We start from the raw sequence: 20,149 nt of genomic DNA on the forward strand, positions 1-20,149 counted from the left end.
TATTGAAGATCATAACAGGTTTTTTCCATTTACCATAAGTCTGTGCTCTGTGGTCGGTGGCCCTTACGTTAGTGAAACCATTTCTCCTTTCATAGCCTATCAAATTCATTCCTTCTTCTGTTGCAGATGCTTCTCCCCTTTTAGAACTTTTTCCGAGGAAGTATTTCAATTCCAGGGTGAATTCAGGATTGCAATCCTTCAAACTGAATGGAAAGGAATTTCCTTTGGGCAGAATATGCACGATTTTTGCTTCTTAACCCCTTCTGCTCTTTCATCGCAGTCCGGAGTGAGCTCTGCGCTTTCAGAAGAGGTGTCCTTTAAATCAAATTTTAAACCCATGCTGTGGATAATGTCCTACATTCCAGTAATGCAGCACGCAGTGGGGTCATTCAATCTTTCAAGTTTCATATTTCGATTTGACATATAAAGAGGCCATTCAGCCCATTGAGTCTACACCAGATCTCAGAGCAATACCATCAAGCCACATCCATGTATTTTCCTGTAACCTATTCTCTTTCACGTGCCCACTAACTCCCCTCTGATTCTTCCATCACCAAGCTAGACACATGAAGAGTTACTCCCGCTCCCCAGATCCCAACAATTTTTCATGTATTGATCCCATTCCTTTTTGAAGGCTGCTATTGATTTTGCATCCTTCTAAGTCCTGTCTATTCATTGAGTAAGAAATGGCTTTCCTTATGTTAGTTCTAATTCTCCTTGTCACACCAGCTCCCAGGTACTCACTAAAGCTACTTCTACTGCACCTCCCAAATGCATGACCACTGCCACTATGAAGAACAAGAGCACCAGGTTCAGGAAAGAGCACATTCCAAATTTCACACCATCCTGATATTACCGCTCTTCCTTTGTCACTGGGTCTAACTCCTGGAACTCCTTACCCAACAACATGGCAGGAATGTGTTGACCAAATCTCTGTTGTGGTTCAAAGAAATGCCTCACCATCACCTTTTCAGAGGTAAATGGGGATGAGAAATATATGCTGGTTTTGAAAATGACACCCACATCTGAAAAATGATTAACTAAAAACAGCAGAAAGTTTGTTGAAAAATAAGCATTTTAAGATGGTATAAAATCCATTAATGGTGAATGTCCATTGCATCATTCGTTCTGCCGCTGGCTTCATTAAGTAGTCCTGAATCAGAAACTTGATAGGAGCTAGCCTAGATTACCACTGCAATGTTGTACTGGGGAACTGTTGCATTGTTCCATATTACATTTTAGTAAAATCAAAGCCCTACCTATTCCTGTAGATTCTCAGTGAATTAGAAATTTCAATACTGACACCAATAAATTTTGTTCAGCACAGGTGTTCAAGATTATGTAACCAAGTCAAGTTATTATACAAATCAGCCCCGCTCTAGTTGAATGTTTCCATCCTCTATGTTCCTACCCTGGTGGTTGAGATTGTGAAATCCCATAATACTACATGAAATGAGGGCTGAGCATTTTCCCTTTGTTCTAACCAACATTCTACTTGTACTTAAACCACCAAAGGCACATTTGATGGTTGTTTACTTTATCCTTCTTTGTACACAAAATGACTCTGACACTGTTTGTACAAAAATAACCACTTTGTGATATTCATTGCCCAAAGCATCTTGAGACCTTTCTGACATTTGACAAGATGCTTTCTATATCCATATCTGCCCTTTCCTCCAGCACTATGACACATTGCTTCTCACATAACTTGATTCTTTCCACTTTTGTCTATTAACTCAGTTCATATGTCTGCGGTCTAACCCACCAGAGGCAATCAGTAATCATCTGGCATCGTTTTGAGAAAAAGTGTATGGAGAGTCAGAGTTTGTAGCAGAGCTAAGTTGTTCTATTGTTATTGGCTTGTATGAATGTTCTTCAATGTGCTGCTTATCTATGTATTACTTGTTGCTTCAGGGATCAAAGTTCCCTTTCCTTAAACTTTCTTTTAGTTCTAAATCAGATTAACCCTTTCATCACAACTTTAGGTGACAACAGACACATTGCAGCGTTAGAAAAATAAAAGAGAGCAGGTCCAGTTGCCAAACAGGAGCCAATATGAAATAATTCTGCCCTAAAAGCGATCAAGCTGTTTTTCAATGTTAGAGAACACAAAACACTTTTGCCTAGAAATGAAAGAAAAATGCAGGAAATACTCAGCAGGTCAGATAGCAATGAAAGGTAATCGATGTGAAACATTAACTCTGTTTCTCTCTCAACAGATGCTGTCTGACCTGCTGAGTATTTTCAAATTTTCCATATTTTTTTCACAGTTTTCAGCAGCTGTGTCATTCTCAGCCATGGTATCTGGCAGTGTGAGTAGTAAACTGGTAACAGTACAACTGTATATTCTGCCAATTCAATTTCTTTTTCAGTTAGAAAATGTACTTGATATTGTTACTTTTTTCCCCCAGCTGATCTTTTCTCTGAAATAAAGTCCAAAATGAATTCATATAAATCAAGCTAATTACTTCAATAAATCAACAAGTATCCAGGAACACTGCAATGCTAATATTCCGACCCCACCAGAGGCTCTGTAGTCCTGGTCTACTGCAGTTAATCTTTTCTTACATGTACAGGTTCTAATTCACACTGTTCCCAAGATGGATTTCCTCAACCTGGTCTCTGAAGAGCCATTGAAAAGCAAAAAAATATATATGCTTGAAATCTTTAATAAAATCAAAAGAAGCTAGAGTTGTAAATAAAACTATGAGGGGCGTAGCTAGGGTGAATGCACACAGTCTTTTACCCAGGGTTGGGGAATTAAGCACTAGAGAACATGGGGTTAGTGTGAGAGGGGAGAGATTTAATCAGAAAATGAGGGGCAAGTTTTTCACCCAGATGGATTGAGCTGCCAGAGGAAATTGTTGAGACAGGTACATTAACAACATTTAAAAGGCATTTGGACAAGTACATGGATAGGAAAGGTTTAGAGGGAGATGGGTCAAAGGCTGGCAAATGGGACAAGCTTAAATAGGATTCTCAGTTGGCATTGGACCAGTTGGGCCAAAGGGCTTGTTTCCATGCTGTATGGCTCTATGACCCTATTGCACAGGTCAGGCAGCATCTGTATCAAGTGAAACGGATTTAACATTTCAGGTTGATGACCTTTCATCAGGACTGAAAAAGTTTTCTTCCACACTCTCCTAGTTCTGATGAAAGATTATCAACCCAAAACATTAGCACTGTTTCTCTCTCCACAGATGCTGCACGATACCCCTAGCATTTTCTGGTTCTATTTCTGAAGAGCCATAGTTGAGTTTACTTGATTGACCAGTGATTGACTGGTGGACTTGTGCCTGCATCCATCTTCCTAGTCTGGACTTCCACTAGCCAGAAAGATGCTTACAAAGCTGTTCTTTCAGACTGTGGTGATCCAGTTCTTACATAACCTTCAAAATGGATCTCAGAGGAAGAAAAGTTATCATAATATGGCCCATTATCCTCCACCCTGAGCATTCACCTCCAACACTGGTGCATCATAGCTGCTGTGTGCAACGTAGAATGGTGTAGTAACTGGATATGGCTAATATAACACCATCTCCCAAATCACTGATATTCACTGCCTTCAAGGACAAGGGCAGCAGGTTCATGGGATTATCACTACCTGCAAGTTAATCCTGCAAATCACATGTTATCTTGACTTGGTATTGGTATTGGTATTGATTTATTATTGTCGCTTGTACCGAGGTACAATGAAAAGCTTGTCTTACAAACCGATCGTACAGGTCAATTCATTACACAGTGCAGTTACATTGAGTTAGTACAGAGTGCATTGATGTAGTACAGGTAAAAACAATAACAGTACAGAGTAAAGTGTCACAGCTACAGAGAAAGTGCAGTGCAATAAGGTGCGAGGTCACAACAAGGTAGATTGTGAGGTCATAGTCCATCTCATTGTATAAGGGAACCGTTCAATAGTCTTATCACAGTGGGGTAGAAGCTGTCCTTAAGTCTGGTGGTACATGCCCTCAGGCTCCTGTATCTTCTTCCTGATGGAAGAGGAGAGAAGAGAGAATGTCCTGGGTGGGTGGGGTCTTTGATTATGCTGGCTGCTACACCAAGACAACGAGAGGTAAAGACAGAGTCCAAGGAGGGGAGGCTGGTGTCCATAATGCGCTGGGCTGTGTCCACAGCTCTCTGCAGCTTCTTGCGGTCCTGGGCAGAGTAGTTGCCATACCAAGCCGTGGTACATCCAGATAGGATGCTTTCTATGGTGCATCAGTAAAAGTTGGTGAGAGTCAAAGGGGACAAACCAAATTTCTTTAGCCTCCTGAGGAAGTAGAGGCGATGGTGAGCTTTCTTGGCTGTGGCATCTACGTGATTTGACCAGGACAGGCTGTTGTATTACTTTTCCCTGAAAAGGCAGGGATTAATCAAAGACAGCCAACATGGTTTTGTCAAGGGCAGATCCTATTCATTGAATTCTTTTAAGAGGTAACAAAGTGTATTAGTGAGGCTAGGGCAGTAGATGTGATTTAATGGACTTCAGTAAAGCCTTTGACAAGGTCCCACATGGGATAGTAGTTCAAAAGGGTAGGGCTTATGGGATCCAAAGCAAGTTGGCAAACTGGACCCAAAATTGGCTTGGCAATAGGAGACAGAGAGTGATGATAGATGGTCAGTGTTGGGACCCTTCTTGTTTTGTAATATACCTGCATAACTTGGATGTGGGGGGTATGATCAGCAAGTTCACAGGAAGACTGGCAGAGTTGTTGATGGTGTGCAGGGAGATAATGATGTTTTGGTGAAATGGGCTGAAAAATGGAAAATAAAGTTTAATCCAAATAAATGTGAGGTGATGTATTTTGGGAACACTAATGAGGCCAGGACATAGCTATAGGGTCTTGGGGAGTATTAAGGAACAGAGAGGCCATGGAGTACAAGTCCAGATATCCTTGAAGGTGGAAATGCAGGTAGACAATGTGAGCTGAAGGGCTCCCTTCTCTGTCTATATAAAAATTGTAATCATATTTTTTTATATCATTGCTGTAATATTCTTTCCTAAACCTCTCTTCCTTGGTATCTCTCTTCTCCTGCACAAGGCTCTTTAAGCTTGCTCATCACAGAACTCACCAACAACTTGGGATCAAGCTGTGGTCACTTATTTGAATATGTCCTTATACAGCTCACTGTCAAAATAGGTTTGATAATATACCTGTGAGGCACTTTGGAACATTTTTCATTGCTGTGTTAGTCTACAGCACAGCTGGTTTCTTTATTCATGGCCTGGCTTGCACATACTTTCAAGTCATCAGCTGAGTGTTATTTTCCCTTGCCTGTCAGTCATTCTTATTTTTTTCTCAGTCCAGCCCAGCAGTACAGAGGACTTTTATGAAAAGATGGGTTCTTTTAAGGGTACACTTCAGATGAGTGGTTCAAAATGAGAAAACTTTCCTATCAGTATCCTTTCCCTTTAATTCTGAGACAGACAGCAAAGAACTGGTCAGGTTACACTCCTGGAAATTTGACATTGTTCTGAATGTCAGCACTGAGGTGAGGTCTGATGGCTTCTGAGGTGTTTGTGTTCATTTCACAGAAAAGTATCATGTTGGAACAGGGAGGAGAGTGGCAGCTAGAATGGGATCTTCAGCTGTCCTGAAAAATACATGAAGTAGATTGTGTTCAGACATTTTGTGGAGAGCCAGCAGCTCCTATGTCACATCACTAATATCATTCCTTCATCTTTTATTAAGACTATTTCCAAGTTTAAATGTTAGAACTGTTAACAGATGTGTTACCTCCAATTTATTGCAAGTTCAGCAAATGCTATTGTTATTTAATCATGCACCTGGTACATTCAGGGTGTTAAATCCACTAAGTTATAGCCCTTCTCTAATAACCTTTGGTACAATGATATCATAACTAAATTAGAGAAGAGGAAGAAAAGGAATGTTCTTTGGAATAACTGTTTAACTGAAGCCATCCACGTAGCAATTGCTATGAGGTTCAGTGGGATACTAACTTGGAAAGATTTCATAATCTCAGTTAATAACTGACCAATTACTTCAAAATAATTGCATGACCTTGTCATTGTGACAAGTCAGAGAGAACCAGAGATGGCATTAGTTCAGCCTGGACTTGCCTTTGGGATGCAAGAAGAACTTCATCACTGTTGTGAACAAATAGTGTTTAACAGACACTGTTTACCACAAATTCTCATATAACTAAGTTTCCAGTTTTCCCATGATTAAGCGGTTGAGTAATTGTTATTGGAATGTGAGCAAAAGCAGCTACAATGTTTGTACCTTCCCAATTGTTTTCACAGGAAGTGCTGGAATTAGAGTAAAATGGATGCTCAATGGTCAGCACAGACTTGACAGGCTGAAGGGCCTCTTTCCATTGTGTGTGACTCGATGACTCCATGATTCTGTTTCCACCACCATTTAAGGAAGGGAGATCCAAAGACTCATAACCCTCAGAGAGAAAAAATGGTTCATTGCTATCTTAAATGACTAATACCTTATTTTTAAATGGTGGCCCTTAATTCTAGATTCTCCCACAAGATGAAACATCTTCTCCACATCCATCCTGTCAATACCACTCAGGATCTGAAAGTGCTAGTGTTTCTAAAGAATTATAAATTATTTTCATTTTAATTGAGGACAGCTAATTGAATCTTTCATGTAATGTTCATTGCTAACATTAAATAACTAAATCACTGGTTGTTCATCTGGTGAAATATTGTGCCTACAACTTTAAATGGTTAGCAAGATCCTGAAGAGAGTGCAGACCAGATTTTCTGGAACAGTAGCAGGAATGAACTAATGCAGATAGACTGAAGGAACGGAAATTGTTCTCTCAGATTGAGAAGATTAATAGCATTGTTCGAAGCTGCAAAGTATTTTTATTGAGTACAGAAGAAGAAATTGGTGGAAGGGTTACTAGTCAGAGGTCATTGTTGCAGGGTAAATAGTAAAATAACAAGGCACAAGATGATGATTATTCTTACCCAGTGAGTTGTACTAATCCTGAATCTGGAAGCAGTATCATGAGTAACTTTCAAAGAACTGGATAAATACATGTCAATAGTTGATCAGGTGTTTGGAAAGGGATCAATGGGTAGAAGGAGGTGATTGGCATTGTGGGGGTATCCCAAAAAATGAAAGTTAAATATGGGAAGTAGCAGAGTTGGATTCCAGTCTGGCTTCAGCTTGCACTCTTCCGATCTAGTTGTTCCCTATGATGTTGTTCCTGAAACTATTTGGCCAAATTTCCCCCTTATTTCTCTAAGAGGAGTGTTGCATGAGAAATGGCATAACTGACAGGGAAATTGTATCAGACAAGTGAGTGTCAAACAATCTGCTGGAGGAACTCAGTGGGTTGAGCAGCATCTGTGGCACCGATGCAGGGTTTCGACCCGAAATGTTGACAATTTCTCCCCCCCCCCCCCCCCCGATGCTGCTCAACCCACTGAGTTCCTCCAGCAGGTTGTTCATTGCTCCAGGTTCCAATATTGTCTTCAGACAAATGAGTGTGACATGAGCCGGGAAGTGCCCAGTCAAACCTTTGGAGCAATGCAAAACAATCCAGGATTAGTCATCACTGATCCATGGGAAGTCTATTTTCAGTGAGGTAGCTCTGAAGTAAACAGGGCCAAATCATCTAATTATTAGGCATGTGATTGCATGACCGACCTATGTCTGTTTAAGAATGATTCATTTTGGTTGTCTACACAGGTGACCTTATGCATCTTCCGCCATACTTAAGGGTGGACTTCCTGATTCACAGAGGCATAGCGGGTCCAAGCAGAGACCTTGGTCAAGGGCATGCCTGTCTGGAGCCACAGAGAAGGGGCACCATGAAACGCACACAAGTCATGGAGCCAATCCCAATGGAAGCAGCTAGTAGGGACACGCAGCAATGGCAATCAAGCACCACATCGACATTACCTCAGAGGGAGGGAGCAGACCGTGGCAAAGCTCCCAAATTGAGCAGCTCCCAGGAATCACTACTGGACAATCGCGGTCACTTGAAACAAGGGAACAACCCCTACGCAAAATCCTACACACTGGTATAACAAATGCATGTCTGTACAAGGCTGTAAATAGTTCAATTTAAAGCTACCTTTTTTACTGGTTCCAATATTTATAATCAAAGATTTGCCAAAATATTAAAAAAAAATTAGATATTGCAAGGACTTTGTTGTGATCCAGGGTGTGACATGTCTGAGCAAATGAATGTCTGTGCATTTTTTTTAAGAAGCCCTCTGATTGTCTGATATGCACAGATCATGGTGTTTTTACTCATTTCCTATGAAATGCATGGAGGCAGAGTACAGAGACATTGACGTTAGCAAAAAAAAGCGAGAAAAAACATTACAGATTTCTGTCACCTGCTAAATTAAGAAGTAAATAGTTTAAATATCGCACAGATAAAGAAAAGCTACATTTGTGGTTGAAACAGCGATCCCTGATTGATTGAAGAGTTTGCAGCCAAGTACCCTCACCACCTTTCACAGTCAGCTAGAAGCAGAGGCTTAAAGTAACATGGCGTTAAAGATGGCTGATTGGGCCCATTTTGCCGATGTACATCAATTCAAGCTTTTAATTTCTAGTGTTCATTAGGCTAAGGATTAACATTAGTAAATATTTTTTGAAATACAATTATTCTATTTAAAGAACTTTACACCATGAACCCACAAGGTTGGGAATCAAAAAAAAAGCTTGGCATCTATGTTTCCTTGATTTGTTTAATTTACTGACCATATTTATGTGTTATATGTCCATTTATGTATGTGTGCGTGTATGTGTATCTATTTTTATACATACCACACACACATATATATAGGGCATATATAGAATATGTATGTGTGTGCGTGCGCGTGTGTATGTGTGTCTACGTGTAACTGTAAATGGGTTGAAATTTATTTTAGGTAAATAAACATTAAGAGAGAAAGAAAACCCAATAATAACTAATGTTTCAGCTACATGTGTGTCTACCTCCTCAAGCTTGCATTTGTCAGACAGGTTCTGGCTTCAAGCTCTAACCAAAGTTTGGTGACCTTTAATTCTTTACTACATAGCTGTTTGTGTGTATTTTCTGATGTTAAATTTTATCACTTGCCTCATGCAGAACTTTTCAGTCTCGTTGTTATAATAAAAAAATTTTGAACAACAAAGACAAAACAAATATATATACTATATATATATGTATGCACTATTTTACAAAAGAGTGACTGTGGAATGAGGTAATCATGGCTCTGAGGGGTGACCAGTAGTGTTACTTTAGACTAAGAGACTTCCGTATTCTCAAGGTCATTGGTTGGTGCATTTCATGGAAATGGAGCAGGTCACTGTGGTACAGGATTTTGTCTAAAACACAATGTCACAAGAAAAAAAAAGTTTGACTGGTCCTGCATCATGAACCAATCAGAAATGTCCAAAGCATGGAATGTGATCCCCAAAGAACTGGTCCACTCCTGTGCAAGAAAATTTATTTTATTCAAGCATTATAAAACATTAGCCCTGATTCTTGTGCCTCTCAACCAGACATAATTTGGCATGTTTTTCAATGTTTGGACACGTACATACATTGTGTACATTGTGTCTGCTTGTAATGAGGGTGTTTCATCTGTGAAGAGACTTAGATGAAATATTATTGAACATCACTCTTTTTATAATAGGGTTTCACTCCTTTCCAGGTTTAGCCATCCAACTTGCCTTTTTGAATAATCTGCTATTAAAATTGAAGAGAATTGCTTCCAACGTTGTTGATTTTTCTCCTTAATTCAATATCTGATCCCTCAACCTCTCCTCTGTGTCCAGGTTTGGCAATGGAGAGAGGTGACAGTCTATGAAAGTGTTAGCTTCACTCTAAGTTCTACCCAGATAATTAACAAACAGCTTGATTTGTTTTCATTCACCTTGTTTTAATCCTCTGGTAAAACCTCAAGCAAAGACCATTTCTAAGATTCCAGAAGAGGACATTTGTAGAACATTTTTATATGATGAAACTATAGCCATGCACAATATTTCTTTTGGGATGCAATGGAAGGGTCAATTTTAATAGTGTTATAATTAGGCTTATGATGGGAAGGTTGCTGGTTTCTGTATGACATTGAGCTATATGCATCATAATGAACCCCTCTTCTGAATTTATCTCTTGTGAATTCCTGAGGCAATAGGTCACCCTCACAACTGAAGCATCCAGCTCTGCTTGCTGGGGCCATGCATGATCTCACAGTGCAAGGGCATGCATCTGGCTAATAGAGAGATTCGACATGATGAAAACTAACACAGGAATGGTGTCCACTGCCATGAGGAACAAGATGTTCCTTTGGCATCACTGTTGTAAAAGAAAGCAATATATATTTTAGAATTGACAAAACTGAAAATGTTACAATTCTCTGCTTCAATCTCAGGTCTGCAAGGACGACATAAACCCTTTAGTTTTACCTACAATGCACAAGAAGTGGGAAGTCAACCATTTATACAGGTATAACAGTGCAAGAGAGCCATGCTGATTGGTTTGACAGGAGCTGATGCTCATTTGTCTACTGTGGATGGCTAAATAAATGGCTTGTCTCTAGAGGTGACATGTTAGCATTTCACCACATATGTAATGGAATGATAGGGTAAGTGTTTGTGCTCACGATTTCCCAACATGGCAACTTCTGAACCTTGCTTCCATCAATTAGTGAAGAGAAATTGCTTCTTTTCAGGAAGGTGGGCAGTGACTGAATCATCTTTCCCACCTCCTTGTAGGAAATCACAAGCACTATTGGAAGCCACATGATTGGACAGGACCGTATGAAAATGTGAAATGGAAGGGAACATTTCAACAAAACTGGGAAGTGGGAAGTTATTGAGAAAAGCAAATGTATTTCCTGTAAGATACATGTCCATAAAAATGCAAGATAATGCCCTCTTGTGCCATACAAAATGCACATATAAATGCTACCATTTATGCTATGTGTACCGTGCCTTGTACTACATATTGGCTCCCAGTCCTACACTGAGAAGTTCATAGCTGGCTCCTTAATACTGTATTCCCAACAGCAATACACCTCTTGTCACAGGAATGCAACAGTTTCTGAATTGCTAAATGTGTAGATCATTGTTTTGCTACCATTATATTTTCATTAGTTTCCCATCTAACCATTGATAGATGTCACCACTAACCATTATGGGTTTCCAAACCAATTACTGTAAATTCTGATACAAGCCACTGTATAGTCACAATTACTTCTACTGAATCTCAATTTGCACATTACAAAGACTTTTTCTAACTATTGTAAGTTAAAAACAGCAAATGCTCAAATTAGCCACTGTAAGTTTATAATGAATTATAACAAATGCTTAAAGTAACGATTGCAAACACATCAAAGAAATTTTTGCAGATATTCAACAAATCATTACAAGTCCTCAAAACGTCGATGATAGTGGCAATTGCTCAAACTAATCATTGGAAGACTTCGTACTTCAAATAGATGAAACTTGAATGACAATGCAAAGAGGAAAAATGACAGGTCTTCCAAAAGTATTCATTTTGAAGAAGATTTTCTTCTCAAAAGAAAATGAAATAGGTATCACTTTTTCCTACAAAGATTGTATGAGGCTCAGAGATGGAGAACAGAGCAATGCATCCAAGATATTTCCTTCTGCTTAAAATGCATACAGTATTAAGGCTGATGAATTATCATTGAATATCACCCTGTCCAAAACATAACCATCAACAATGCCAATGACTAGAGTCTATCCTATGTTAATGCTTTTTCTATAAAGTACAACTCTATTAGAAAACATTAAATAAAATTAAATAAAACTCACAGCCTTCAGTATTTTTGGAGACAGTGAATACTCACTTGGCACAAAATGCTTGAGCTTACAGTCTGGGAAGGTGTCTCCCGGACTTTCCTCTGTGCCATTGTGCTTCCCTCTCTGAGGGATGGCACGGGAGGGGGAGAGAGAAAACAGGGCTCTGTCAAAATCATCAAATTGAAAATCTACTTTGTACTGCAATTTAGTGGCCCTCTCTCATCTGACCTTGTGTTAATTAATTCCCTTTGTTTCGCCCCATAACTCTCTCATATCAGTCAGTCTGATATCGATCGCTGTTTGATTGCAAATGGTTTTAAAAAGATTCTTTCTTTACTTATTGTTTGTGGGACGTTCCACTGATAATTGTGCAATAAATACATAAATTTTTGATGCACACCAACGCTGAATGTGTATTTTCTTGTGGAACAGGATTCTGAGGCCTAGAAATACATAGTGCATGGTTTGTGTGTACCATGGGATTGGATAATAGGGGAATGTTAAGGCAAGTAGAGAACATGCCTAGAGAACACTGAAACTGTACTTTGTATGTTTCCATGCTCATGATACCTAACAACACACAAGGAACACTAGAAAACGATGCCAACCAATTGTGTAATGCATGTTTGCACTCAACATGCTCTGGAGCTGGAAGGGTTGAATACTGACCCTGGTGACAGAGCCACCAATTAAGGGAATAGCTATTATGAATGTTGTAAGGCTTGTTGAGTATTAAGCTGCATCCACGCAGCCAATTGTAATCAATTACATTCATGACCCAAAACTTGTGGATGGGGAATAACTCTCGGGAGATCTCCCACTCAATCCCTGATCTGCTCTGATAGCTACAATTTTGACAAAGTTAGTCTAGGTAGATTTCTAGCCAATGGGAATTCTTCCTGATGATAGGGGTCTCAGCAATGGTGGTGAAGGCCATGAGGAAATGTGGCTGTACTTTCTCTTATTTGAAGTGGTCTTTACCAGACATAAACATTGCCTAATTTGTTAGCCCGAGGTGTGGTATTATCCAGATTATTCAGTGGGCTGGCCCCATTTACAAAGTGTCACAACTTCATAAGCAGATACTCCTAAGTTTTGGAAAGTAGATAAACAGGATCAGGTGGGCTTTGTGAAATCTTGGAATGTTTCCTGTTCATTTTTGTTGTTAGTCAAAAAATTTCCATGTTGTTTTGAACTGAAGTTTACAACTTGTCATGTTTGGATTTGAGCCTATCTAGTTTCAAACCATGACACAACTGCACCCTTATCTCACTTTAGTTCACTCACTCCCAATCTCACCTGTCTATCCTTTGTCCCCTGCACTGCTCCAATGAAGTTCAACACAAGCTTGGGGAACTACATCAAATCCATCAAGTTGGTCTTCCAATCTAAACAATGAGCTTCAGATATTTAGATAATCAGTCATCACAGCATTTACCTTTAGTAATTTCAGATAATGGTTCTGCTTCTACCAGTTATTCCTCCTCCAGATGAGCCTTTTTGTTTCATTACTTATCCCACTACCATGCACTTTCACCCCTTCTGCCACTTACTCTCTCCCGCCTTCCCGCCTTCCCCCATTTTCCTGCATATTGCAACCTGCTCACCTCCAACTTATCCCAGTTCTGACTAAAAGTCTTTGGTTTGAGACATCATCATTATTCACTCTCTACAGCTGTTTGAACGACACAGCATTTTTAGCATTTTCTGTTTTTATTTTGCATCCATGAGCTCACTATGATATAACTTAGTCACTTATCATATATCTTGCATGAAAGGCTAATGTTATGGGCTGGATTCCATAGGGAAACAGTAGCAGGCATTTCCCTGCCACCCCAGCCCCCATCTCCTCCCACCTCCTTGCAACCTTGGGATTTCTGCATAAACTTGGAAGTCCTGAGTTGTCTGCAGTTGGCAGTAGTTTTGTGAGTGTTCTTCAATGTTGAGTTAATCATTGTGTCCAACATGGCAGTTCAAAATTCCAGCAACTCCCCACCACTTGCAGTGGGGAATCTGCTTGGACAACCTGTTCCAAGTTAGATTTGATGATGGGATGAATTCTGCAGTCAATCTAATAGAGGTGATGGAAGCTAAGGCAAGTTATATTATTTTAGATTGTCTTAAATTTTTGGAACTTTTTAAAATGCTTTTGTGTGTTTTTAATTGTTTTAATTTTTATTTTTTAATTGCCCTTAATATATCTTGAATGTCAGAAATATTCAGAAAGATTTCAAGCATTTGATGGCTTTAACTGCCAGCCTAGGCAGGGACACATTTGTGAAGGAGCCAATAGTTCTTCATGCTCTCAGTGGGGGAGTCACACAAAGCAAGTGGGAACTTAATCCAAGATTGGTGGAGTTGTGAATAGTGTAGAAGACTGGCAATGGATACAGCGTGATATAGGTCAGTTGCAGATGTGGGCAGAGAAATGGCAGATGGAGCTTAACCCGGATAACTGTGGGGTGTTGCACCTTGGTAGGACTAATGTCAAGAGGCAGTACACTCTAAAGGTCTCTCTGCTCTTCAACAGTGTTGAATGCTTGCATTTATTAATCAAGGTATTGAGTATAGAAGTCAAAAAGTTATGATGCATCTCTATAGAACTCTGGTTAGGCTGCATTTAGAATATTGTGTGCAATTCTGGTCACCTCACTGTAGGAAGGATATCGAGGCTTTAGAGAGGGTGCAGAGGAGGTTTACTAGGATGCTGACTGGATTAGAGGGCATGTGCCTTCAGGAGAGGCTGGACAAACTTGGGCTCTTTTCTCTGAAGCGGCGGAGACTGAGGGGTGATCTGTTGGAAGTGTATAAAATTATGAGGGGCATTGATAGGGTGGACAAGCAATATCTTTTTCTCATTATTGAGGGATCCAATACCAGAGGGCATGCATTTAAGGTGAGAGGGGGTAGGTTCAGAACAGACGTGAGGGGTACATTTTTTACTGAGAGAGTGGTGGATGCCTGGAATGTGTTTCCTGATAGGGTGGTGGAGGCAAATTCATTGGGGCTTTTAAGAGGGGCTTGGATGGGCACATGAATGAGAGGAAAATAGAGAGATATGGGCATTCTGTATGCAAGAGGGATTAGCTATGTCGGCACAACATTGTGGGCCGAAAGGCCTGTTCTGAGTTGTACTGTTCTACGTATTGCTCACCACTCAGTGTAGGAGCTGGGGCATTGTCATCCACTTTCCTCAACCTCTCACTGATTTTTTTCGGCTGTGCAGAGTGACAGAAACGAGTGACAACTAAACAGTACACTAGATTCTAATACATCCTTTCTGTCTCTACCCAAGCCAGCTCAAAGTGGAATGAATATATCTTAGTCTGGGTTTTATTTAGTACAGATGTACAATATAAGATAACAATTAACTGGGTCACTGTTTGTCAAGGCACCTTCTGCAGTGTGCAGTAAAATTAACATGACTACAAATGAAGGGGGCATTAGAAATGTTGGTGAATATTACTACTGGTGTTCAGCCATTTAAGCCAAAAGCAAAGAAGGAAATTAGGCACCATCTCCATAGATGCTGCCTGACCTGCTGACTATTTCCATACTGAGTGACAAATGTTGCTGCATCTGTCATGATACATTGTCACTGAACTCCTTTCCAGTGGAGGAGTCTTGTTGGGATTCCCTGGAATTACTTTGGGAATTGCCTCTCTGAGCCGACACCAAGTCTGACCCGTTGCTTTTTCTGGATCCCCACTGCGTCTCATAGGGATTTTGGGCCATTTATTTAGAAGGCAAAGGTAAAGGTAAAGAATTTTTATGTAATTATTTTGCTTTGGCTTGATGTTGTTAATAATTTCTAAATGTTTCTGTGCATAATTGGGTTTATTTTTGATAAGTTTTAATTAGTTTTAATCATGTATTTCAATTTTAATAATTCTTTAATGAGATTTGATGTCAGAGATGTTTAAAAAGTTAAATTGCTCAGCAGCTTTGGCAGAAGGCAAAGCCCTGCCCCGGCATTGACTCCTGTCAAAAATGAAGCAGGAAATGCTGGAAATCCTCTGCAAGTCAACAGTACACATGGAGAGAAACAATAAATGGAAATTTTAAAAAAGCTGTAAGTCTGAAACAAAACCAGAAAATGCTGGATAATCACAGCAGGTCAGAGCATCTGTGGAAAGGGAAACAGTTAATGTTTCAGATCTGGGATCCTTCATCAGAACTAACTTAGTTTAGGTAGCAGAGAAGATGGAGCAAGGGGATGGGGAGAACAAAGAGGAATATCTCTGATAGGGTGAGACTGGATGACCTAATGTGATAGCTAAGGAGCAACTAAGACACATTAAGCCAGTTCTCACAGAATCAGAAAGAGTGTGTTATCTAAAGTTGGAGAATTCAATATTGAGCCCTGAAAGTTGCAGCTTGCCCTGACAGAGATGAAGTGTTGTTCCCTGAGCTTGTGTTGGGCCTCATTGTGAAGGTGCATGAGGTCACAGACAGAAAGGTCAGAGTGGGTGTGGGATAGTGAACTAAACTGGCAGGCAGCTGGATGCTCTGGGTCACCTCTGTACACTGACTGCAGGTGTTGCAGAAAGGGTCCCAAGACCTGAAACATCAACTGTTTCCCTCCATAAATGCTGCCTGACCTACTGAGTTTTTTCAGCAGTTTATTGGAGAAACAGTTTTTGGTTGATGACCTTTCATCAGATCTGAATAAAAATTAAAGGCAAAGCAAACTTTAAGTTACAGAGAAAGGCGAGTGAGGCTGAGAGAATAAAATAGAAGCTCCGTGACAGGTTGGTGAGTAGGAGTGATTGAATGACGCAATTAGTGGTGGTATGACTGAGAGGTTTGTAAAAGTTACTGAATGAGATGTGTGTATGGGGGAGGTAAAAATAAAAGATGAATAAAATCTATTACCAGAAGAAGATCAAAAACCGTGAAGGTTGAAAATGTGAGATACAAGAATGGAATGGTTGATTATCCAAAATTGTTGGATTTAGTGTTGACTCTCTAAGACTGTAAGGTGCCCCATTAGAAGGTGAGCTATTGTTGCTCATGCTTCCACTGGAATAGGCTAGGATCCCAAGGACAGGGAGGTCAGAGTGGAATGGGATGGGGAATTAAAGCAACAGGCAATTGGAAGTTCAGGGCCACCTTTGTGGATTGAATGGAGATGTTCTGCAAAGCACCCACCCAATCTGCATTTCATTTCCCTTACCCACATTGAGAGGACAAAATGCAGTACTCTAGTTTTGCCTCTTGTTGGGGAAAATATGCTAATTCCAGTCTGCTCCATAGGAATTCCAATCCCGTGTAACATGGCTGCCACCCAAAAACAGTGGTGGGTTATCAAAGGCGGATAATGAAAAGGGTTATTTAAAATTACAATGGAATCCAGATCAACTGGGGAAGTGGGCCAAGCAATGGTAAATGGAAATTAACTCAGACAAGTGTGAAGTGTTGTAGTTTGGTGAGTTTGGTGGCACAGTAGTGTAGCAGTTAGCGTAACACTATTACAGCGCCTGCGACCCGGGTTCAATTCCCGCCGCTGTCTATAAGGAGTTTATACGTTCTCCCCATGTGTCTGCGTGGGTTTCCTCCAGGTGCTCCAGTTTCCTCCCACATTCCAAAAGACGTACAGGTTAGCTGTGGGCATGCTATGTTGGCACTGCCCACACTTGTGGGCTGCCCCCAGCACATTCTCAGTAACACAAAAAGATGCATTTCACTGTGTATTTCGATGCACGTGTAACTAATAAATATCTTAATATCTTAAACCAGGACAGGACTTACATAGTAACTGGTAGGGCCCTGGAGATTGTTGTAGACCTGGGGGTACAGGTACATGCTTCCCTGAAAATGGAGACACAGGTAGACAGGGTGGTGCAGAAAGTGTTTGACGTGCTTGCCTTCACAGCTCAGGTCACTGAAGGCAGGATTTGGGAGGTCATGTTACAACTGTGCAAGTCATTGGTGAGACCATGCTTTGAGCATTGTGTGCAGTTCTGGTCACCCAGCTATAGGAAGGATGTCATTAAGCTGGAAAGTGTGCAGAAAAATTCACGAGGATATTACTGGGCTGGAGGGATTTAGTTCTATGATCTCTATGATCTCTATGAATCTCTACGAATCTATGAATTTCAGAAACAAATTTGCTGTTTGTGTTCTAATGAACCTACAAGGCAAATGACTATTATCTGGTAGTTCTGGAAGTTGATCCAGCTCAGAAATTGCCAGCAAAAAAGGATTGTCCGTGGCTGACACTAGAAGCCATCTACACTAATCCCATTTTTCCTCTTGCATCACCGTCAACTCCCCCCATCCCCCTGTGATTCTCCTGCCAACCACCTACACTGCAGGCAATTTGCAACAGCCAATTAACCAACCAACCAGCACATCTGTGGCATGTGGGAGGAAACAAGAACATCTGGAGGAAATCTACATGGGCTCAAGGAAAATGTGCAAACTCCACACAGTCAGCACCCACTGTCAGGATCAAAGCCAGGTTGCTGGAGCTGTGAGGAAGCAGTGTCATCTGCTGCACTACTGTACCACGCACTGTACTGTGAATTTGGAACTGTGTTCCGCTATGGACTGATGACCTGTGATCCTCTGATTTTAACAGACTTGTGAAAATAATTTACATCTACTTCACAGAGCTTCTCCCACTCAACCGATTGAACTTGACTGAAGCTCCAAATAAATGACATAAACAAATTTAGATGAGCAACGCGGTGCTCATTAAAATTGAATAACGAACAGTAGGACATCAATATAATTAGCAGTGTTTCCCAAGTTAATTTCTATTGTGTCTGCTGACATTACTGAGGACTCCTTGTCTTCGTTAGCAGACTTTCCCACCTACCCAGAACTGGATGGAGTTTTGAAGTTAACTAATGAGTTCCCTGGGTTTTCTGAAAGTCAGGGGTTTTAACTCCCCCTCCAGATACTTGTGCATGAGGAGTCAGCCTCACGTTGCACTCTATTGAAGGAGAACTCCATTGTCAGAACTGCCATTTTTTCACATGATGTTAAAGCAAAGCATTTTCTGCCCTCTCCAGCGAATGCAGGAGATCTTGTGGTACTAATTCAACAAGCAGCTCTTTGCCACTGAGGACATTGGACCAGATCGTGCTGACAGCCAGATGATGGATCCATTGAATAGCCCCATTTAGCTGCAGTTCATGTGTCAGCGTATCTCAGACCTCCACACATTCTTACTGCAGCACACAAACACGGAATGTCCTTTAAGTCAGAAGAGACTGCAATCAACCTATCCACCTCCCGCAAAGGCTCACCTTTGTATGTGTTTGTCTTTGACCTATGTGTGATTTTTTTGTGTGCATCTGTATGTGTCATGCCCACTTACATATGTGTATGCACACCCATGTACGTGTGTGTGTATGCCCACATACATACAGGTGCTGAGCCTGTGCAGTAGAACCTGGTCTCCAGCTGTCTTGGACCTCTTTGCCATTGGACCAGGACCTCATTCTGTCAAGACTTGTGTGGTGGCTGGTGTGCAACAGCCACAATATGCCAAAAGAATTCAGGCACAGGCATCTTCCCTTCCTCGAAACTGAAATGGAAGCAATTCATCCTCGATCTCAAGTGACTGCCTATCATGGAAAGACCAAGCATGGTCCAATTCATTTCACTGGGTCTGCCAACCTTCATTGAATTGGTAAGTGAAGAAAGTAGGTCTTATTTTAAAAATTATTTTAATTAATATCAAGGTTTTAATCTCTTAAGTGAGTTCCATCAGGTAAATGTGTTTTAATTGAATTATTTCTGTTTCTTTTTGACTGCCTCTCAATAGAAGCAATGAAGAAGCCTTCTGACAGAATGAGTTCAGGAGGTCAACAGAGCAGTCTGTGAGTGATGCTTCAGCTTCCATTGACCGAGACCATGGCATGATCCAGCATGATGCAGTCCAATGTTATTCTCTCAATCAATATCACAACTACAGAACAGCAGATTATTGAGTGATTACTACAATTCTGTGGCTTTAGATTGTGCAAATTGTCTCCCACGCTTCCACTATTAAAAGATTAGTGACACATCACAAATGGGCAGAAAGTATTTTAGTAGAGGTAGACAGGGTGGTGAAGAAGGTATTTGACATGGTTGCCTTCATCAGTCAAGGCACTGAGTACAGGAGTGGTGACATCATGTTGCAACTGTACAAGTCGTTGACGAGACCACACTTGGAGTATTGTGCTCGATTCTGGTCACCAAGCTGTAGGAAGGATGCCATTAAACTGCAAATGGTACAGAAAAGATCCACGAGGATGTTACTGGGACTCGAGGCTTGAGTTATAAAGAAATGCTGGATAGATTGGGACTTTTTTCTCTGGAGTGTAGATACCTTATAGAGGTATCTAAAATCATGAGGGGCATAGATATAGTGAATGGCCATAGTCTTTTTCACAAGG

General features: G+C 40.6%; 1 protein-coding gene across 1 annotated transcript in view; it reads left to right on the forward strand.

Moving 5' to 3' along the window:
* LOC127569020 (cell adhesion molecule DSCAM) overlaps positions 1–8,899 on the forward strand; it is a 530,455-nt gene extending 521,556 nt beyond the window's left edge. The window contains exon 33 of the mRNA XM_052013277.1: positions 7,677–8,899. Within this exon, the coding sequence (XP_051869237.1) occupies positions 7,677–8,017 (341 nt within the window). The 3' untranslated portion in view covers positions 8,018–8,899. The remainder of the gene's footprint in view (positions 1–7,676) is intronic.
* The last annotated feature ends 11,250 nt before the right edge of the window (positions 8,900–20,149 follow it).

The sequence above is a fragment of the Pristis pectinata genome, chromosome 4 (genome assembly GCF_009764475.1).
Source record: "Pristis pectinata isolate sPriPec2 chromosome 4, sPriPec2.1.pri, whole genome shotgun sequence".
In the NCBI taxonomy this organism is placed as follows: Eukaryota; Metazoa; Chordata; class Chondrichthyes; order Rhinopristiformes; family Pristidae; genus Pristis; species Pristis pectinata.